Here is a 23252-nt window from a genome sequence, read left to right as displayed (position 1 = left end):
ACTTGGGAGGCTGAGGTGGGAGGATTTTTGAGCCCAGAAGTTCAAGTCTGCAGTGAGCTATGATCTCACCTCTGTACTTGTGACAGTGAGACCCAGACTCAAAAAAATGAAAATAAAAACCCTGAATATCTTCCTTCTACTTCTTCAGTGTTGTTTTTATTAAAAAAAAAAAAAAAAAAACTACAACTTTTTACTGAAGCATAATGTAAATGCTGTAAAAGCTAGTGAAAGACCCAAGGGAGGTGGAAGGGTAGGAATGGTGGAAGTTGGGGGAGGAAATGGCAGGGCAGGCGAAATGAAGAAGGGAAGCCCTGGGTTCTTGTCCTGCGTCTGCAGCCAGCTCCCACTTTCCTTACCCTCCAGGACCTGGAAACTGTGAGGCTGGACCAGTTGATGTCAGATCCGTCCTGCCCCAGAGCTCAGTCCCTCCACCCTTGGGTGTCCTTGGCACAAGGCAGGCTAGGCTACACCAGCTTTCTCCACCTCCGTCCCTCCGCCCCCATCCCCAGGTGCCATTCCTTTACCATCTGAATCACTGATTTTCTCGCAGTCAGATGCTATCTTTAATCAATTCGCTTGTATTTAACATAAGAAAGAAAGAAAAACTCTTTCATTATCACATACAGCTGGAAATCAGCTTCTTGCTGGAGCCTATCCAAAGGAATTAGAGAAGAGAGAAAGTGGTAATTGGTGAAAGAATTACTTTTTTTTCCCCACTTGCTGTCACAATGATGTCCTTAGAACTGTGAGACCATGGACACTTCTGTGCAGTAAATCTGCTATTATTACTTCTAGAACTACAGTTACGAGGGTCTACAATGGCCAGATGCCTACTTGTAATGAGAGGCTACTGCAGTGAAGATGAAGAGAGCTTGCAGTCAGGGGACTTGTCTGTGACCTCTCCCCCTTTTCCCTCCTGCCGTCTCCTTGGGGATGCGGGGGAGGGGGGCGGGGGAGCAGGGAGAAGTTTCTACCTAAAGATGAGCTCCCAGCTTCTGACAGAGAATGTGTGAGAGCAAAACAGAAGCCAAAGTCCTTTGGAACTTAATCTTCAAAGTGACATCCGGGCTTTTTTTTTTTTTTTTTTTTTTTTGAGTCAAGGGCACGCTCTATCACCCAGGTTGGAGTAGAATGGCTCAGTGCAGCCTCAAACTCCTGGGCTTAAGCAATCCTCTCACCTCAGCCTCCTGAGTAGCTGGGACCAGAGGTGCACACTACCATACCTGGCTAACTTTATTGATTTTTAGTAGAGGTGAGGTCTCACCGTGTTGCCCAGGCTAGTCTCAGACTCCTGGGCTCAAGTGTCCCACCTTGGCCTCCCAAAGTGCTAGGATTACAGGCACGAGCCATTGCATCTGGCTCCATCACATCTGTAAATTGCAGGCAATGGGCAATTTACCCAGAAGCAGGAACCACTGGGAGCACCATTATAGCAGCTGTCTTCTCCAGGAGGGGAATTTGATTCTGTCCTACAAAATGACATACGCATGTGTTTTTTGACCCAGCAATTCCATTTCTAGCAGTCTAAGCCAAAGATACATTGGCAAAAATAAAGATATATGTACAAGGCTAGTCATTATAGCACACTTTGTAAACAGCATGTCTATATTGGAGTGCTATGCAGCTGTGAATAGAAATGAGGAATATCTCTATACTGCTATGGAGTGAACTCCATGATGTTTTGCTAAGAGGAAAAAAAAGTGGAAAACTGTGTATAATATAGACTCTTTGGGCCAGGCATGGTGGCTCATGCCTGTAATCCTAGCATTTTGGGAGGCCGAGGCAGGCGAAACACAAGGTCAGGAGATTGAGACCATCCTGGCCAACATGGTGGAACCCCGTCTCTACTAAAAATACAAAAAAATTCTCTGGGCTTGGTGGCAGGCACCTGTAGTCCCACGTACTCAGGAGGATGAGGCAAGAGAATCACTTGAACCTGGGAGGTGGAGATTGCAGTGAGCTGAGATCGCATCACTGCACTCCAGCCTGGTGACAGAGCAAGACTGTCTCAAAAAATATATAAAATAATAATATAGAATCTTTTTAAAATTTTTTCTTTCTTTATTATTATTATTTTTTTAAAGATGGGGTTTCTCCATGATGGCCAGGCTGATCTTGAACTGCTGACCTCAGGTGATCCACCCACCTCGGCCTCCCAAAGTGCTAGGATTACAGGCGTGAGCTACCCCACCCGGCCGATATAGAATCTTTTACTTAAGAAAGAATAAATAAACCTTTGAGTTTGTGCTTGGTATCCTATGTGACTCTATGGGAGAGGATTCTTGGAAGTTCAGGATTCCCCCACGTGACTTTTTGTTGATTTTGTTTTGTATCTTTCTTGTAACAAATCTTAGCCATGAGTACTATTTAAAAAAAAAAAAAAAAAAAAAAAAAAAAAAAGCCGGGCGCAGTGGCTCAAGCCTGTAATCCCAGCACTTTGGGAGGCCGAGGCGGGTGCATCACGAGGTCAACAGATCAAGACCATCCTGGTCAACATGGTGAAACCCCGTCTCTACTAAAAATACAAAACATTAGCTGGGCATGGTGGCGCATGCCTGTAATCTCAGCTACTCAGGAGGTTGAGGCAGGAGAATTGCCTGAACCCAGGAGGCGGAGGTTGCGGTGAGCCGAGATCACGCCATTGCACTCCAGCCGTGGGAACAAAAGTGAAAAATCCGTTCAAAAAAAAAAAAAAAAGAGTTTTGACTAGAAATCTCTTAATTTAATGGTAGGGTATTGTTGTATCCAAGCAAGTTATAGAAGAAACACCACACTCTGAGTTTCAAATTAAGAGTCTTTTATTGCTGGCAACGCTCAAAATTCCACCTGGAGGAAGGGGCTTGATTTCCCTTTATACCTTGATTTAGGTAGGGGAGGAGGAGCCTAGCTTAAGCAGAATTTTACCGAAGCAGAACAAAGCAAGTTAGATAAGGAAGTTGGTAACCAGGGGCAGGAGGTTCCCAGGATTGTTGGTTGCTAAGGGTATTTCCATACAATCATTAAGGGGGGCTGGGCGCGGTGGCTCACGCCTATAATCCCAGCACTTTGGGAGACCGAGGCGGGTGGATGACAAGGTCAAGAGATCGAGACCATCCTGGTCAACATGGTGAAACCCCGTCTCTACTAAGAATACAAAAATTAGCTGGGCATGGTGGCACGCGCCTGTAGTCCCAGCTACTCAGGAGGCTGAGGCAGGAGAATTGCTTGAACCCAGGAGGCAGAGGTTGCGGTGAGCCAAGATCGCGCCATTGCACTCCAGCCTGGGTAACAAGAGTGAAACTCCGTCTCAAAAAAAAAAAAAAAAAATCATCGAGGGGGATTGCAGGGGGAACCTTCCATACAATCAATCACCAAGGAAGGTATTGACAATAGCAGGTAGACTTGCCAAGCAGGATGGGGTTATAATGGTTGCAGGTACTGTGAACAGTGTGAACCACTTTTTTTATTTTAATAAAGACGGGGTTTCACCATGTTGGTCAGGCTGGTCTTGAACTCCCGACCTCAGATGATCTGCCCGCCTTGGCCTCCAAAGTGCTTGGATTACAGGGGTGAGCCACCACGCCCCGCCAGTGTGAACAATTCTTTTTTTTTTTTTTGTTTTGAGAGGGAGTTTCACTCATGTTACCCAGGCTGGAGTGCAATGGCGCGATCTCGGCTCACCGCAACCTCCGCCTCCTGGGTTCAGGCAATTCTCCTGCCTCAGCCTCCTGAGTAGCTGGGATTACAGGCATGCACCACCATGCCCAGCTAATTTTTTGTATTTTTAGTAGAGACGGGGTTTCACCATGTTGACCAGGATGGTCTCGATCTCTTGACCTCGTGATCCACCCGCCTCGGCCTCCCAAAGTGCTGGGATTACAGGCTTGAGCCACCGCGCCCGGCCTGTGAACCATTCTTAATGGTTCAAAGTGACCCAGTAATGCACCTGTGGGGGCTGAGGCAGGGAGGGAGAAGCTAAGCTGCAGCTTACTACTGAGATGGGGTCAGTAGGTTACTACAGAAACCAAAAACTAGTTTACAAACTAATCACTTGAGTCAGGCGCGGTGGCTCAAGCCTGTAATCCCAGCGACTCAGGAGGCTGGGGCAGGAGAATTGCCTGAACCCAGGAGGCGGAGGTTGCGGTGAGCCGAGATCGCGCCATTGCACTCCAGCCTGGGTAACGAACGAAAGTCCATCTCAAAAAAAATAAATAAATAAAATTTAGGTGTCATAATCATTCTGTGGGAGTGTTAAAAAAAAAAAAAAAAAAAGAGTCTTCTGGGCGGGCATGGTGGCTCGTGCATGTAATCCCAGTTCTTTGGGAGGCCGAGGCAGGTGGATCAACTGAGGTCAGGAGTTCGAGACAAGCCTGGCCAACATGGTGAAACTCTGTCTCTACTAAAAATACAAAAATTAGCTAGGCATAGTGGCACACACCTGTAATCCCAGCTCTCTGGAGGCTGAGGCAGGAGAATCACTTGAACCCAGGAGGCAGAGGTTGCAGTGAGCTGAGATCATGCCACTGCACTCCAGCCTGGGCGACAGAGCGAGACTCCATTTCAAAAAACAATAAATAAATAAAATAAAATATGAGGCACGAGACTTAATAAACTTATTTTAATGTTGCAGGGGGAAACATCTGAAGCCCAGACAGGAATGTATTCAGCCTAGGAAAGGACAGAAACAGGCAGGACTCAGAGAGCTGGCAAAGTGCTCTTTTTCTGTTCTGTTCATCTGTTCACTCTTGGATCTCTGTGCAAACCAACTTTCTTTTTTTTTTTTTCTTTGAGATGGAATCTTGCTCTGTCACCCAGGCTGGAGTGCTCCATCTCAGCTCACTGCAATCTCCGCCTCCCGGTTTCAAGTGATTCTCCTGCCTCAGCCTCCCCAGTAGCTGCGATTACAGGCGCCCACCACCGCACCTGGCTAATTTTTGTATTTTTAGTCAAGATGGGATTTCGCCATGTTGGCCAGGCTGATCTCAAACTCCTGACCTCAGGTGATCTGCCCGCCTCGGCTTCCCAAAGTGCTGGGATTATAGGAGTGAGCCACCTTGCCTGGCTGCAAACCAACTTTTTTTGCTTCTTTGCCCCCATGAGGAATGTTGCATTACACTTTGAGAAGTGAGTCTCTATTCCAAGGTGGTAGAGTTATGAGATACAAACATGGCTGTTGGGGCCTGTTCTAGGAATTTTAGGAGTAGGAGGAATGGCTGTGAGTTGGGTAGAGGTCAAACATGTCCACTATAAAAATGTAGGTATTTTAAGGGAATCTAAACTTGGTTTTGTCACTGTAATCATTGCTTAGCACATTATGTGTGTGCACATGTGTGAACACACACTCTGAAAGGCACTGGGGGATGTAAAGATGCAAAGTCTTAAACTGTTAGCTCTCATATCTAGCTGGGATTATACAGCGTGTATACCAAGAATCTCAAGACCAGGAAGTTTGAGAAATGCCACTGAGAGTGACATAAGGCTGGGCAAGGTAGCTCATGCCTATAATCCCAGCACTTTAGGAGACTGAGGGGGACGGATGGCTTGAACTCAGGAGTTTGAGACCATGTTGGGCAATGTTGTGAAACCATGCCTCTTCAAAAATTACAAAATTAGCCAGGTATAGTAGGGTGGAACTCTAGTCCTAGCTACACGGGAGGCTGAGGTGGGAGGATTGCTTGAACCCAGAAGGCGGAGGTTGCAGTGAGCTGTGATTGCGCCACTGCACTCCAGCCTGGGTGACTAAGCCAGACCCTATCTCAAAAAAAAAAAGATAAAAGATCAGGTTTGGTGAGGCGCAGAGGTTCACGCCTGTAATCCCAGCACTTTGGGAGGCCAAGGCAGATGGATCACCTGAGGTTAGGAGTTCAAGACCAGACTGGTGAAACCCTGTCTCTACTAAAAAATACAAAATTAGCTGAGTGTGGTAGCACACACCTGTAGTCCCAGCTACTTGGGAGGCTGAGGCAGAATCATTTGAACCTGGGAGGTGGAGGTTGCAGCAAGCCGAGATTGTGCCACTGCACTCCAGCCTGGGCAACAGAGAGACTTCGTTTCAAAAAACAAAAAAAAGTCAGGTTTACAGTGAACTGTGGTAATCAATGAAGACTTTAAGGAGGGGGTATCATTTGGGCTATGCCACAGAAGTTGGATTGGATTTTGATAAGCAGAAATGTGGCAGGAAGGAATTTTATGCAGAGATGTAGAGATGCAGGATGAGCCAAAGCCTAGAGCTGGGTGAGAATAAGGCTTATCTAGAGAATTGTGAGATTTGTTTTGTTAGAACAGTTATGCAAGCACAATAAAGTAATGAGAAAAAGTAGGTAAATACCAAATGGTGGAGTTCCTTGTATGTCAAGTTATTTGAACTTCATTCTGTAGGCAAAGAAGCCATCAAAATCTTTTACAACAGGTGAGATTATAAACAGAATAATGCTTTAATAAGATTACCCTGGGAGTTGTGGGCCTGGAGAGTAGAGAGGCTAGAAGCAGAACATTTAGGAGGCCATTGAAATAAATTACTAATTAGAGCTTTTTGTTTGTGGTAGCCATTAGACACATGTGGCTATTTATTGACTACTTGAAATGTGACTAGTGCCACATGTAGAAATGAGAATATTTGGCTATATTGGCTTAAATACAATATAATGTTAAAATCAACTTGTTTTTACTTTTTAAAATGTGGGGCCGGGCGCGGTGGCTCAAGCCTGTAATCCCAGAACTTTGGGAGGCCAAGGCGGGTGGAACACGAGGTCAACAGATCGAGACCATCCTGGTCAACATGGTGAAACCCCGTCTCTACTAAAAATACAAAAACTTAGCTGGGCATGGTGGCGTGTGCCTGTAATCCCAGCTACTCAGGAGGCTGAGGCAGGAGAATTGCCTGAACCCAGGAGGCGGAGGTTGCGGTGAGCCGAGATCGCGCCATTGCACTCCAGCCTGGGTAACAAGAGCGAAACTCCGTCTCAAAAAAAAAAAATAAAATGTGGCTGCTGAAAAATTTTAAGTTACACATGTGGTTTGCATTATGTTTCTCTTGAACAGTGCTCCATTCAAGGAAAGGGGCAAATGAGGGAGAAGAATCAAGTTACTCAGCAACAGAAATGGCAGTTCCATTAGGAGAACTAAGGAAAGTGGGAAAGTGGAACTGTTTAAGAGAAATGAAGACACTTATTTTGGGGAGAGAGATGCTTTTATAAATAGGTTTATTTGGTAATGAAAATAATACTAGCCATCAAGCTTTCAAAGTAGAAAGAAGAACCAGATCTTCATTGCCTTCAGTATAACAGAGTTACAAGTGATTTTATGCTAAGAATTTCTGTGTTCTGAGGAATAAGCCATTCTGTGAAAAAAGGGTTCCATGGTCAACTATATTTAGAAAATAGCTACATACCCAGGCTCTTCCTGGAGACTCATTATGCCCATTAGTGTATTAAAAGCTTTAAGTGGCACTTAACTTTACCTTATTTCTCAAACCTGTTTGCTTTTCTGAGTAATAGCTATTAAAGCACTAGGCGTGAGTTGGATGTGCTGACTCATGCCTGTAGTCTCGGTTACTTGGGAAGGTAAAGCCACGGGTTCTCTTGAGTCCAGGAGTTTGAGGCTGCCTTGAGCTATGATCATGCCACTGCACTCCAGCCTGGGTGAGAGTGAGATCTTTCTTTTTTTTTTTTTTGTATTGAGACAGGGTCTCCCTCTGTGGCCCAGACTAGAGTACAGGGGTGCAATCTTGATTCACTGCAACCTCCTTCTCCCTGGTTCAGATGATCCTCCCACCTCAACCTCCTGAGTAGCTGGGACCACAGGCATGTGCCACCATGCCTGGCTAATTTTTGTAGACGGGGTTTTGCCACATTGCCCAGGCTAATCTCTGACTCTTGGACTCATGTGATCCACCTGCCTTGGTGTCCCAAAGTGCTGGGATTACAAGCAGGGGCCATTATACCTAACCCCAAGATCATGTCTCTTAAAAAAAAATAGGCTGGGGATGGTGGCTCGTGCTTGTAATCCCAGCACTTTGGGCGGCCGAGGCGGGTGGATCACCTGAGGTCAGAAGTTTGAGATCAGCCTAGCCAACATGGCAAAACCCTGTTTCTAAAAGTACAACAATTAGCTGGGCGTGGTGGTGTGTGCCTGTAATCCTAGCTACTCAGGAGGCTAAAGCAGGAGAATCATTTGAACCCAGGAGGTGGAGGTTGCAGTGAGCCAAGATTATGCCATTGCACTCCAGCCTGGGAGACAGAGACACCGTCTCAAAAAGGTAAATTAAAAATAAATAAATAAATAAATAAAAGCACTAGACTATTAGTAGTTACCAGGAAGTTAAAAGTATACAAATCAGGGCTATTTTGTCAAAGATAAGATAGACCTTGAGCTTGAAAACTAAGGGAAAATTTTCATTTCTTTCAATACTTGGGAAGGGATAGGATCTTCCATATTTAGGAAACTGACTTGTCCATAATTCATTGTATTTCATCTTGAATTTTTTCTGTTTTCTGAGACAAGTGGAGACTTTATTTGCGAAAGCAGTCAATGCTCTCATATTGCCATTGAGTTCCATCGAGGCCACCAGAATGCCAGCTATACTGTGTGTATGTATGTGTGCATATAACACACATCTCTGCCCCTTTTAAGCAGTGAACTCTGGGATACAGGCCAGGCCTTGGAAGAGTGTCAAGGGTCTTAAGAACTTCATGTTCTTCATAGCTTTGTCCTTCCTCTGCCCCCCTCCCCCGCACCTCATACCTTTGTCCGTTGAGAGAGACAAGTAGGTAAGGTCTTCCCAAGTCCTCAAATCATTACACTCTAGAAAAAAGGCCTTGTGTTTGAAACAGGCCTGATCTACCATTCATGTCCCTGGCACTGATGAAGCACAATGACGAGAGAAAGTACTTGGTCTTTAAGCCTCTGTGCCTGACAATCTTGTGATATCCCTTTTTTTTTTTTTTGAGACGGAGTCTTGCTCTGTCACCCAGGCTGAAGTTTAGTGGGGTGATCTTCGCTCACTGCAACCTCCACCTCTGGGTTCAAGTGATTCTCCTGCCTAAGGCTCCCAAGTAGCTGGGATTACAGGCACCTGCCACCACACCCAGCCAGTTTTTGTATTTTTAGTGAAGACGGAGTTTCACCGTGTCGGCCAGGGTTGTCTGAAACTCCTGACCTCAGGTGATCTGCCCGCTTCAGCCTCCCAAAGTGCTGGGATTACAGGCATGAGCCACTGCACCCAGGCTTTGTGATGAAAACTTACTTTTTACTCCCAATAATCTCTACTTTAGCTGCAAGAAAACTCAATGGGAGTCTGCCCCTGGCTCTTAGAGAGCAGAAACAGATGAAGATGTGAATCATTAGGGGCCAGAGGGCAGACTATGGGTTCCAAGATGGCCTCCAGAGATTCTCTTCCTCCTGATATTCATGTCCTTGTGTAGTACCAACCCACACTGAATAGGGTTGACCTGTGTGATAATAGGATATTGCATAAATGATGGAGTATAACCATCAAGGTCTTTTAAGGTCATAAAAGACATTGCAATTTCTGCCTTGTTTTCTCATTCATCATTAGCTCTAGGGAAAGCCTGCTGCCATGTTGAAAGGACACTCATATAGTCCTATGAAGACCCACATTGTAAGCTGAGGCCTCCTGCCGACAGCCAGCACCAACTTGCCAGCCATGTGAATAAGCCACCTTGGAAGTGGATACTCCAGCCCACTACACTTTCAGATGACTGCAACCTCTTCAAAGATTCTGAGCCAGAACCACCCAGCTAATCAATTCTAATACATATATTTTTTTTTCCCAGTAGCCCTACGGTCTAACATGTGAATACATATTTTATTTATTACTGTTTAAAGTTTTGGTGTTTTTACCTATCAATAGGCCTCATATGGTAGATGAGTATTTTGTATGATGTTCTGTCATTGAAATGGCTCTCAATTTGTAAGTCATTCCTTTAGAATTTGGCTAGTTTCTCTGAAGCTCTATGCTTATTGTATCTTTTGCACTTACTCTGGTGTATACAAACAGAAAGTTGGCTTCTCTCTAGGGGTACGTAACCAAGGAGTGATAAAGAACTTATTAAGCTGGGCGCGGTGGCTCAAGCCTGTCATCCCAGCACTTTGGGAGGCCGAGGCAGGTGGATCACGAGGTCAACAGATCAAGACCATCCTGGTCAACATGGTGAAACCCCGTCTCTACTAAAAATACAAAACATTAGCTGGGCATGGTGGCGCGTGCCTGTAATCCCAACTACTCAGGAGGCTGAGGCAGGAGAATTGCCTGAACCCAGGAGGCAGAGGTTGCGGTGAGCCGAGATCACGCCATTGCACTCCAGCCTGGGTTACAAGAGCGAAACTCCGTCTCAAAAAAAAGAACTTATTAAGTTCTCACTACAATAACCACAGAGAGGCTGGGTGAGGTGGTTCATACCTGTAATCCCAGTACTTCAACAGGCTGAGGTGGGCGGATCACCTGAGGTCAGGAGTTCAAGACCAGCCTGGCCAACATGATGAAATCCCCATCTCTACTAAAAATACAAAAATTAGCCAGGCTTGGTGGTATGTGCCTGTAGTCCCAGCTACTTGGGAGGCTGAGGCAGGAGAATAGCTTGAACCTGGGAGGCAGAGGTTGCGGCGAGCTGAGATCACGTCACTATACTCCAGCCTGGGGGATAGAGTAAGAGACTCCATCTCAAAAAAAAACAACAACAAAAACAAACCACAGAGAAAAAATGCCTCTTATGTTCATTTTACTTTTTGGAAAGAAAAAAAAATCTAAGCCTAATCAATCATGGGTTTATCTTACTTTGCTCCAAAGCAATTTTTCAATTTTTAAAAAAATAAATGTTTGGCCAGGCAAGGTGGCTCACACCTGTAATCCCAGTACTTTGGGGGCCCGAGGCAGGTAGTTCACAAGGTCAGGAATTTGAGACCAGCCTGGCCAACACAGTGAAACCCCGTCTCTACTAAAAATATAAAAATTAGCTGGGTGTGGGGCAGGCACTTGTAATCCCAGCTATTTGGGAGGCTTAGGCAGAAATGTTTGAACCTGGGAGGCAGAGGTCCTTGCAGTGAGCCGAGATTGCGCTGCTGCACTCCAGCCTGGGTGACAGAGCAAGACTCCATCTCAGAAAAAAAAAAAAAGTTTTAAGTATAATGCCCAGAAAAAGCCGGGCGCAGTGGCTCACGCCTGTAATCCTAGCACTTTGGGAGGCTGAGGTGGGTGGATCACCTGAGGTCAGGAGTTCAAGACCAGCCTGGCCATCATCGTGAAATGCCATCTTAAAAAAAAGAATACCCAGAAAAGTGCCTAAAATATCTTGATAACGTATTACAAAGTGAACACACACATGTAACCTCAACCCAGATCAAAGAAACAGAATATCACTAGCTTTTTAGAAGCCTATCTGGTCATCTTCATTTTCATTCTTTTTTTTTTTTTAGTGATGAGGTTTCTCCATGTTGTCCAGGCTGGTTTTGAACTCCTGGCCTCAAGTGATCTGCCTGCCTCAGCCTCCCAAAGTGCTGGGATTACAGACATGAGCCACTGCACTCGGCTGTCTTCATTTTCTCTCCCCCTTTCCCAAAAGTAAGCATCATTCTACCTCCCCACAGCTTCTTTTAATGTGGAACTTAACATAAATAGAATTATATACTATGTATTTTCTTGTCTGGTTTGCTCAACTTAATTTTCTTGGAGATGGTCTTGTTCTATAGCTCAACTGGAGTGTAAAGGTGAGATCATAGCTCACTGTACCCTCAAACTTCTAGGCTCAGCCTCCTAACTAGGATTACAGGTGCACACCACCACACCTGGCTAATATATATATATATTTTTGAGATAGAGTCTTTGTTGCCAGGCTGGAGTGCAGTGGTGTGATCCCAGCTCATTGCAACCTCTGCCTCCCAGGTTCAAGTGATTCTCCTGCCTCAGCTTCCCGAGTAGCTGGGATTACAGGCACGCACCACCACGCCCAGCTAAATTTTGTATTTTTTAGTAGAGATGGGGTTTCACCATGTTAGCCGGGATGGCCTCGATCTCTTGACCTCTTGATTTGCCCACCTCGGCCTCCCCAAGTGCTGGTATTACAGATGTGAGCCACTGCACCCTGCTGTACACCTGGCTAATATTAAAATTTTTTTTTTTTTTTTTGAGACGGAGTTTCGCTCTTGTTACCCAGGCTGGAGTGCAATGGCGCGATCTCGGCTCACCGCAACCTCTGCCTCCTGGGTTCAGGCAATTCCCCTGCCTCAGCCTCCTGAGTAGCTGGGATTACAGGCACGCACCACCATGCCCAGCTGATTTTTTGTATTTTTAGTAGAGACGGGGTTTCACCATGTTAACCAGGATGGTCTCGATCTCTTGACCTCGTGATCCACCCGCCTTGGCCTCCCAAAGTGCTGGGATTACAGGCGTGAGCCACCGCGCCCGGCCTTAAAATTTTTTTTTTGTAGAGATGGAGTCTTGCTATGTTGCTGATCTTGAACTTCTGGCCTGAAGTGATCCTCTTGCCTTGGCATCCCAAAGTGCTGGGATTACAGGCATGAGTCAGCAGACCCAGCCTCTTTGCGGGTTTTTTTTTTTCTAGAGGGAGTCTGGCTCTGTCACTCAGGCTGGAGTGCAGTGGTGCCATCTTGGCTCACTGCACCCTCTGCCTCCTGGGTTCAAGTAATTCTCCTGCCTCAGCCTCCCGACTAATTAGGATTACAGGTGCCCGCCACTATGCCTGGCTAACTTTTATATTTTTAGTAGAGACGGGATTTCATCATGTTGGTCAGGCTGGTCTTGAACTGATGACTTCAAGTGATCCACCCACCTCAGCATCCCAGAGTGTTGGGATTATAGGCATGAGCCACCACACCTTGGCGGCATTTGCATTTTTGATTTAGGATTATAAACATCCTGCCTAGTTGCCCTTAGTATGTACTTTACCTGTTATTTTAGATTATTTATTTATTTATTTAAAGATGGGGTTTCACCATGATGGCCAGGCTGGTCTTGAACTCCTGACCTCAGGTGATCCACCCACCTCAGCCTCCCAAAGTGCCAGGATTACAGGCGTGAGTCACCGTGCCCGGCTTTATTTATTTTTAAAGATGGGGTTATTTTAGATTATTTTAATAAGAGCCACAGACTTGCAGCCAGTTCACAAGTATACTAGAGAGTGAAGATTCATATGTACTTGAGAGAAAAAAACCTTTCAGTAATTTATTGGAGTTTCACTGAATCTATGCTTTTTTTTTTTTGACAGTCTCACTCTGTCACACAGGCTGGAATGCTCATGGTTCACTGTGACCTCAACCTCTTGGGTTCATGGGAGCCTCCTGCCTCAGTCTCCCCAGTAGCTGGAACCACAGATGTGCACCACCACACCCAGCTAATTTTTAAATTTTAAATTTATTATTATTATTTTTTTGAGATTGAGTCTCACTTTGTTGTCCAGGCTGAGTGCAGTGGTGCAATCGTGGCTCACTGCAACCTCTGACTCCCGAGTTCAATCTATTCTCCTGCCTCAGCCTCCGGAGTAACTGGGATTACAGGTGTGTGCCACCACACCCAGCTAATTTTTGTATTTTTAGTAGAGACAGGGTTTCACCATGTTGGTCAGGCTAGTCTCGAACTCCTGACTTCCAGTGATCCGCCCTCTTCAGCCTTCCAAAGTGCTGGGATCACAGGTGTGAGCCACTGCGCCTGGACTAATTTTTAAATTTTTTTGTAGAAGTGGGGGTTTCTCTCCGTTGTCCAGGCTGCTTTCCAACTTCTGGTGTGCCTTCTTTTGGTTATCATAAGGTTGGCAGTAGCTGAATTTCTTAGTAGTCCAGGCTCTGTCATTCTTTAGGCTTTGTGCTTCTGGATAAGCTGCCTCATCATCCAAATGTTACTGGAAGGACTAAGTGAGATATAAAGGCAGTGGGTAAACTGTAAAAATACTACTGTTTCAAGTGTTTTGATGTTGGAGTTCATCTTGCAAGCCAAGGGATGATGAAGATGATACTTTGATTCTTCAGGAATGATGAGCACTCACAGACTTGGATGGAAGCTCCTTCAGGTCAAGGAGTATCACATTTTTTGGGGGGTGTGGAGAGGAGGCAGAAAGAGAGGCAATGTCAGGAACTGAGATTTAGAAGAGTAGCTACAGCTGTTCTTGGTTCTTGAGATCCATCTGGGTTGGCTTCCTGCAGGTGCTGGAATTTCCAGAGCTAGGCCTACAGTGAGGGGAGCTAACATGGAGTGGGCATGGGAATTCTTTTCAACAAACACAAGTGAAGCTTAACCTTTTTGTTCAGCCCGGTACAACCAATCATACGGGAGAGGGGAAGAAAATAAGGGTCACTGCCCGAGGGGCATTACAGTCTCCCCGCGGAGCACTCCTTTTTACTGCAATCTCCACCTCCCGCGTTGAAGAGATTCTCTTGCCTCAGACTCCTTAGTAGCTGGGATTACAGGCATGTGCCACCACGCCCGGCTAATAGGGAGGCACTTTTAATTAGCCCACAGTCCTTAAACTCGATGGAGTGAGGAAGTGACCCGGGAGTACAGAACGGGGTGGGATCTTTCCGGGTTTGGGCAGCCTTTGGTAGTGGGGATGCTTGGAAAGGTCAGGGTCTCAGGCCTTGAGATGACCAAGTTTTCTCTCCAAAAGAGAAGGGCAGACGATGCTAAAAAAAAAAAAAAAAAAAAAAAAATCCAGGCTTCACAGTGGCAGTCAAATCCTTCTATGTCCCCCAGTTTATCACTCAGAAAGGGTCTCCAGACTCTCCCGCAAAAGGCCAACTCTACTCGCCGGCTCCCACTTCCCCTCCTTCGCCACAGGAGGGTGGCGAAGGATTTACAGTATAACCCACCTTTCTATCAGTTGCCATGGAGACCAGCCCCAGTCCTTTCATTCCTTCTGGTACCAGGAACGTCTCCATCCAACGCAGGCGGAAAGGAGGCGGCTTAGCCCAAACATGCTGGGGGAGGGGCTGGTGGCCTCCACGGCAGCTGAGGAACAAGGCCGACGGACAAAGGCTAATGTCAGCCGCGATTCAAGCCCGTTGGTCTGCAGACAACCGGCGGCCAGGCGCTGCGGAAGCACTACTGAGCTGGAGGAGGGCTCGATCAACGAGGACTGCACGGAGCAGCGGGATGGGACTCGGGGTCGCCCCAGGAGAGTTCCGCGGCCCGGGGGGGCAGACCCATGGACCGGGGTAGCTGATGGCGGGGTGGATGAGGAGGCGCGGGCCCTTCCACCCACGTGTCCATTGGGCGGCGCCGCCATCACTCTCTTTTCGGCTACACCGCCTTCTCCTCCTCCGCGGAACCCGGATCCCCTCCTCCAACACCTCCCGCCCCGTCACGGGAGCCTCTGATTGGACAGAGATACGGTCAATCCTCCTCGAGTTAGGGAGCCGATTGGACGCGAGGCCTTCGGGCCGCCCCCAGCCTCGTCGCATTGGCTTCCTGCGCGTTGGCGCAACGGAAGAGGCGGCCGGCCGAGGGCGCGCCTCTGCTCCGTCTGGACTACCGTGGAGGAGGAAAGGAGGAGTCAGACTCTGGGGGGCTGGCTCGGGCGGCAGCGGTGGCTGCTGCGGATGGGAGCGGGCCGGCTTGGCGCGCCCATGGAGCGCCACGGCAGGGCCTCCGTCGCCTCCGCCACCTCCGCCTCGTCGGCAGGGGAGCAGGCGGCGGGGGGCCCCGAAGGGCGGCGGCGGGAGCCACTGCGGCGCCGGGCGAGCAGCGCGTCGGTGCCCGCGGTCGGGGCCTCGGCGGAGGGCGCGAGGCGGGACCGGCTGGGCTCCTACAGCGGCCCCACGGCGGTCACCCGTCAGCGCGTCGAAAGCCTGAGGAAAAAGCGGCCGCGTAAGTGTCCCGTGGGGCGCTCTCCAGGCCCGCCCTGCCCCCCTTCCGGCCCGCCCTGCCCTGCCCTGCCCTACCCCCTTCCGGCCTGGCCGCAGTTTTTCCCGCGCGCGGACACTGTCCCTGTACTGTGGTCTCTCGTTGGTGCGTGGCTTGACACCCGGCTCGGAGGCCTCGGGTCCCCCGAAAACAGCACCTTTGGGGGACCCGCGCCCATTGGTCTACCCTTCCCGCTTGTTGAAGTGGTGGGCTTTTTCTCAGGACCCGTGCTCCCTTATCTTAGCTCCTCGGGCATTCTTTTCCCCAGCATCACATGATTTTTATCTTCGAGAAGGCTGCTTTTGACTCATTTCCACCTCCCCTCCCCCCAGATCCTTTGAATCCCCAATGTCTGTCTTCCGTGGGTTGCCAAAGAGCTGCTCTCTAATGCTTTAAGTCCCTTTTATTCTTCAATTTCGGGCTTACTGGAAAATGGTTAGCTGCCCCCTGAGTTGCACCAGGCCTGAAACTGTATTCCGTGTACCTCTAAGCTTTGGCTGCTGTTCTTCCCATGATAATCCGGGTCATCTCTCACCCACATATCCTCCCCGTTTTCCTTATTTCTGTTTGAGGGTACTCACGATTCAGAACTCTGGCATTCTGGCCATTAAGGCTCTTTGTTTTGAGGGAAAACAACATTTTTCTGAATTTTGCCTTGGGAGTTGTGTACGCTCTTCCCAGAGAATCCGTTTCTCTATTTTATTATCAGGTTTCTTTTTCTGTGTTGTGTTATTTCCTCCCTTTTACAGGTCTTCAATTCAGGACCGCTGCCTGGCAGCCATTGCTACTGTTAAAAGCATCAATTGTCCTGATACTGTAATATGAGCTTTACAGTGTGATGCCATTTTACATATGGTTGGACTTTTTGGTGGATGTTGCCAGATTCCTATTTCAGGAAATTGACTTGTGTAAATGCAGATTGTGAGAGGGAGGGAAAATGGCAAGATGTGTGTGAGGTCTTTATTGGATAGTCTTGTACCTTTGCCCAATCACCCAATTGCTTTTTTGAATTTTCTCTAATATGGATGATTAATCGCAGTTCTATTTTGCTGTGAAAAGTTTGGGAGTTTTCAATTCTTTTGTGTTTTTCCATCTTCTTGCAACAGATTTGGGAAACAGATTCTTAACCTGTGCCATTTTCAAAGTCAGTCACCTAGTTTTGTTTTACTTGAGAAGAACCTGAGTTTGAAGCAATGCAAAATATGAGATCCTTCATGGTTTTGTATTACATCATTGGAAATGGATGTAAATTCCAAAGATTCAGCAAATGAGAATCACAGCCATTAGCCACAAGGGTTTTTTTGGTTTGTTTTTTGTTTGTTTTTTTAGTTTGAGACAGCGTCTTGTTCTGTTGCCCATGCTGGAGTGCAGTGGCATGATCATGGCTCATTGTGGCCTTAACCTTCTGGGCTCAAGCTATCCTCCTGCTTCAGCCTCCTGCATAGCTGGGACTAAAGGCAGGTGCCACTATGCCAGGCTGATTTTTTATTTTTAAATTTTTTTTAATAGAGATGGGATCTTGTTATGTTGCCCAGGCTGGTCTTGAACTCCTCCTGGTCTCAAGTGATCTTCCCACCTCGGTCTCCCAAAGTGCCAAGAGTATAGATGTGAGTCATTGTGCCTGGCCTGGCAGCCTTTTAAGAGCTTTGATAACTTGTTAGTCTCATGGCTCTGAGGTAGGTGGTAGTATTCTATTATACAGATGAGAAAACTGGGTCACATTTGCCCAGTGTCAAATGGCTAGTGCGTTGCGAAATAGAAATGTAAACTCAGGATTTCTAGCTTCATAGCTTTTGCTGTGGACCACTGTGCTTTACTGAATTATTTATGTTCTATTAATTGTTTCTTCCTTCTAAGACCAAGCATAAGTTTGATCTTTTGTGTTCAAGATTCACTTGCTTGAGGCGAAAATTTTTAGCTACTGTGGGAAGTACTTCCAAATACTGAGCATGAGAATGACCTGGTAAAACTGCAGATTTGGTGGGCCCAGTTAAGCTCCTTATGTTCAGATACAGGTGACTCAAAGACCACACTGCGAAAAACTGGTTTACACTGCGTGGGGAGAATTATATTAAAGCAGTTTTGTAACTTCTTTTTGGGGAACTAAGTAGACACATATTCATGCTATAGGGTTTATATTTTGTTTTGGTGTCTGATGTTTGTTGTGATTCCCTTCATTGCCTTCTCTGACTGATGAATCGTGAAAACCCACCTCTTGGGTAATGAGACCTGCTAAAGGAATAAACAGGATGCTGATTTTCCTTCCATTTGTTCCTTCTGTACTATCTAGGGTTGCCCTATTAGATGGAGAAGCAGGCTGGGCACAGTGGCTCACGCCTATAATTGCAGCCCTTTGGTAGGCCAAGGTGGGTGGATCACCTGAGGTCAGGAGTTCGAGACCAGAGACCAACCTGGCCAACATGGTGAAACCCCGTCTCTACTAAAAATAGAAAAATTGCCGGGCGTGGTGGCTCACACCTGTAATCCCAGCACTTTGGGAGGCCGAGGCGGGTGGATCACTTCAGGCCAGGAGTTCAAGACCAGCTTTGGCAGCATAGCCAGACCTTGTCTCTACAAAAATAAAAAGGCCAAGTGTGGTGGCTGACACATGTAATCCTAGCATTTTGGGAGGTAGAGGTGGCAGATCACTTGAGGTCAGGAGTTTGAGACCAGCCTGGCCAACCTGGTGAAACTCTGTCTCTACTAAAAATGCAAAAATTAGCCGGATATGGTAGTGCACGCCTGTAATCTCAGCTACTCAGGAGGTTGAGGCAGGAGAATCACTAAAACCCAGGAGGCGAAATTTGCAGTGAGCCGAGATCGTGTCACTGCACTCCAGCCTGGGTGACAGGGTGAGACTCCATCTCAAATGAATAAATAAGTAATAAACAAATTAGCTGGGTGTGATGGCACAGGGTTATAGTCCCAGCTACTTGGGAGGCTGGGACAGGAGGATTGCTTGACACCTGAAGATTGAGGTTGCACTAAGCTATGTTCATGCCACTGCGCTTGAGCCTAGGCAACAGAGGGAGACCCTGTCTCCTTTTTTTTTTTTTTTTGCCTAAAACGTGTCAAAAAAAAAAAAGGAGGAAGATAGACTAGGCTATTGTAGAGCATCTTATCAGCCAATGAAAAGAATGACTATTTTAATTAACAGAGCAGTGATGTTTTTTGGACTTAAGTTTGTAACATTGTGAGCTTTTCTCAGGTTCATAATTTGGGGTATCTTTATCTTCAGGCACTGTTCAAGTGAGGCTGACTAGGATATAAAAACTTCCTTTTCTAAATTGTGGCTTAAAGTTTGCTTTCTAAAAGTGAAAGCCATCTCAGTTTTTTAGTAGTCTATTACATTTTGTGTGTTTATATTTCCTGAATGTAGAATTTGTTGTTGAATCTGCTGATTTAACAATATGTGGTCTTTTTTTTTTCTTGCTCTGTTGACCAGGCTGGAGAACCGTGGTACTATCTCGGTTCACTGCAACCTCTACCTCCGGGGTTCAAGCAATTCTCCTGCCTCAGCCTCCCAAGTAGCTGGGACTACAGCCATGTGCCACCATGCCCAGCTAATTTTTGTATTTTTAGTAGAGATGGGGTCTCACCATGTTGGCCAGGATGGTCTTGATCTCTTAACCTCATGATCCTACCTGCTTTGGCCTCCCAAAGTGCTGGGATTACAGGCATGAGCCACCGTATCTAGTTTCTGAGTTTAAAACTATTTTGGAAATAAGAATAAATTAATAAGGTACATCTTTTTTTTTTTGAGGCGGAGTTTCACTCTTGCTACCCAGGCTGGAGTGCAATGGCGCGATCTTGGCTCACCGCAACCTCCGCCTCCCGGGTTCAGGCAATTCTCCTGCCTCAACCTCCTGAGTAGCTGGAATTACAGGCACGCGCCACCATACCCAGCTAATGTTTTGTATTTTTAGTAGAGACGGGGTTTCACTGTGTTGACCAGGATGGTCTCGATCTCTTGACCTCGTGATCCACCTGCCTCGGCCTCCCAAAGTGCTGGGATTACAGGCTTGAGCCACCGTGCCTGGCAGTAAAGTACATCTTTTAATGTGAGGCCAAGATATTGCTTCCTCGAACAGCCTAGACATGCATTTGCGATGTTATTAACCATGTGTGGGCTGGTAAAATTGTAGTTCATAATGTTAGAAAATAGAGCACATGTTTATGAACAATGTATTTCCCATTGGAAAGTGTGATGTTGTGAAATACATATATTGGTCTTCTCCCCATTTCCTGGCATACAACTCCCAAAATCCTTAGAAACTCCACAGTGGTGTCTTTTTGTGTGCTATAAGGAGTTAACTTATGGCTGGAAGTCTCTAGGGACCTTGGTCATGGAAAGACCAAGACAGGATTAGAGGGTTGGGATTTTCCCCCTTCCTAGCCTCTGGGTAGGGAAGGAGGCTTGAAGGTTAAGTTGATCGCCATGGCCAGTGATTTGATCAACTATACCTGCTAATGAAGCCTCCATTAAAAACCCAAGAGGACAGGGTTTGGAGAATTCTGGATAGCCAAATGAGGTCCTGGTGGGTGCAGTGCCCAAGAGCACAGAAGTTGGATGTCCCTTCTCCATATCTTATACTATGCGTCTCTTCCTCTTGAATCATTTGAAATAGGCTTACAATAAACCAGGAAATGTGTTTCTGGGTTCTGTGAGCCAGTCTAGCAAGTTAATTCAAACCAAAGAGGGGTTGTGGGAACACCAACATGAAGCCAGTTAATCAGAAGTTCTGGAGGCCCAGTCTGGCATCTGGTGTCTGGCAGAGGTGTGATAGAGGAGCAGTCTTTTGGGACTTAGCTCTCAACCTGTGGGATATGATGCTATCTCCAGGTAGATAGTGTTGGAATTGCATTGCAGGACACCCAGCTGGTGTCTGCTGCAGAATTGGTTGCTTGTGTGTGGGCTCACAGAAGTTTTCTGTGTTAATCATTGTAGTGTGAGAGCAGAGGAAGTTTTGTCTTTTCACACTCTTAAAGCATTTCAGTTGTTCAGACCTATGACAGGACCTTGTACTTTGCAGTTGTGAAATATGCAGGTCAAGTATAGATTGTCTAGACTGAGTACCTTGGAGGTCTTAATATCAGGAAACATGTTAAGGGCTGTGAATAGACTGAAATATCTGAAAATTAATGGCTAGGACTCACTAACTAGAAGTGGGGGCCTTCTCTTAGCAGTGCGATGTGAGGATGTGATGATATAACAAGAGCTCTAGGCTGGGTGTGTTAGCTCACACCTGTAGTCTCAGCACTTTGGAAGGCTGAGGCGGGTGGATTGCTTGAGCTCAGGAGTTTGAGACCAGCCTGGGCAACATGGTGAAACCCCATCTCTAAAAAAATTAGATGGGTGTGGTGACCTGCACCAGTAGTCCCCAGCTACTTGGGAGGATCACTTGATCCAGGGAGGTTGAGGCTGCAGTGAGCCTGAGCCTGGTGTTTGTACCACTTTAGCCTGGATGACAGAGTGAGACTCTGTCTCTCAAAAAAAAAAAAAAAAAAAAGCCTGGGTATGATGGCTCACGCCTGTAATCCCAACACTTTAGGAGGCTGAGGCAGGCAGATTAGTTGAGGTTAGGAGTTCAAGAGCAGCTTGGTCAACATGGTGAAACCCCATCGCTACTAAAAATATAAAAAAACTAGCTGGGCGTGGTGATATGAGACTGTAGTCCCAGCTACTGGGGAGGCAGAGGCAGGAGAATTGCTTGACCTGGGAGGTAGAGGTTGCAGTGAGCCAAGATCACGCCACTGCACTCTAGCGTGGCAACTGGGCCAGACTCCATCTCAAAAAAAAGAAATTCATTGGTTATATTGGATTTTATTTTTTGGAATGTATTGAGATAACCATTTTTTTTTTTTTAATCTTACTAATTGGAATTTCTAATGTAAACGCTGTTGTGGCATTACTGAAAAGAATCCCTTTGGCTATGGTCTTGTTAATCTTACTGTACATCTTTATGTATGTATGTATGTATGTATTTATTTGAGATGGAGTCTCTTTCTGTTGCCCAGGCTGGAGTGGGGTGGCATATCTGCAGTGGCACAGTCTTGGCTCACTGCAGCCTTTACCTCCTGGGTTCAAGTGATTCTCCTGCCTCAGCTTCCTGAGTAGCTGGGATTACAGGCATGTGTCACCACGCCTTGCTAATTTTTGTATTTTTAGTAGAGATGGGGTTTTGCCATGTTGGCCAGGCTGGTCTGGAACCCCTGACCTCAGGTGATCCATCTGTCTCAGTCTCTCGAAGCGCTGGGGTTATAGGGATGAGCCACTGCACCTTTAGGCTTACTTATTGAGTATATTTAATAAATGTTTAAAGCTAGATATTTCCGTTTAAATACTAATTTGGGTATATCCTATTGGTGTCAGTATGTATTGTATTCCCACTGTCATTCATTTAAACATAAATTTTGTTTCGATTTCCTTTTTAATCCCAGAGTTAATAGATGGTTTAAAATTTTTCAAGTAGATTTATTTCTTTGTTGGATTAATTTCTAATTTTGAGGTTTTGCAGTAAGTGAATGTGATTTGTTCTTTGGAATTTGAAGTTCTTTAAGCTAGTGCAGTTAGTTAATTTTTGTGAACGGTTTGTGGGTTTTTGTTTTGTTTTTGTTTTTGTTTTTTTGAGACAGAGTCTTGCTCTGTCGCCAGGCACCAGGCTGGAGTGCAGTGGCGCAATCTCAGCTCATTGCAACCTCCGCCTCCCGGGTTCAAGCAGTTCTCCTGCCTCAGCCTCCCTAGTAGCTGGGACTACAGGCGTGTGCCACCATGCCCAGCTAATCTTTGTATTTTTAGTAGAGGTGGGGTTTCACCATGTTGGCCAGGTTGGTCTCGATCTCTTGACCTCATGATCCGCCCGCCTCGGCCTCCCAAAGTGTTGGGATTACAGGTGTAAGTCACTGCGCCTGGCCTGGTTTATGGGTTTTTAAAGGAATATTTGGTTGCATAGTTTTTTTTTTTGTTTTTTTTTTTGGTTTGTTGTGGCACACAGTCTCGTTGTCGCCCAGGCTGGAGTGCAATGGTGTGATCTTGGCTCACTACAACCTCTGCCTCCTGGTTGTTCAGCGATTCTCCTGCCTCAGCCTCCTGAGTGCCTGAGACTACAGGTATGCACCACCGTGCCTAGCTAATAGTTTTTGTCTTTTTTATTTTTTGTAGAGATGGGGTTTCATCATGTTGGCAAGGCTGGTTTCGAACTCCTGACCTCAAAGGATCCACCCACCTTGGCCTTCCAAAGTGCTGGGTAAATTACAGGCATTAGCTGCCCGCCCAGCTGTTTTTTTTTTTTGTTTGTTTTTTGTTTTTAAAGAGTTCTATTTGTGTTTATTTGATCCACCTTATTAGCTGTGATATTAAAATTCTTTTTACCATAATTTTGTGTGTGTGCAATCTAAAATGTCT

The 23252-nt window shown here is 46.4% G+C and overlaps 1 protein-coding gene across 1 annotated transcript in view; it reads left to right on the top strand.

The window, feature by feature from the left end:
- The first annotated feature begins 15178 nt into the window (after positions 1–15178).
- Positions 15179–23252, top strand: part of PANK2 (pantothenate kinase 2) — a 33499-nt gene continuing 25425 nt past the window's right edge. The window contains 2 exon segments of the mRNA XM_032295517.1: positions 15179–15293; positions 15296–15811. Of these exon segments, the coding sequence (XP_032151408.1) occupies positions 15179–15293; positions 15296–15811 (631 nt within the window).

The sequence above is a fragment of the Sapajus apella genome, unplaced genomic scaffold (genome assembly GCF_009761245.1).
Source record: "Sapajus apella isolate SASKATOON/1434 unplaced genomic scaffold, GSC_monkey_1.0 scaffold33, whole genome shotgun sequence".
NCBI classification, from domain to species: Eukaryota; Metazoa; Chordata; class Mammalia; order Primates; family Cebidae; genus Sapajus; species Sapajus apella.
This window is presented reverse-complemented; position numbering and strand designations above follow the sequence as displayed.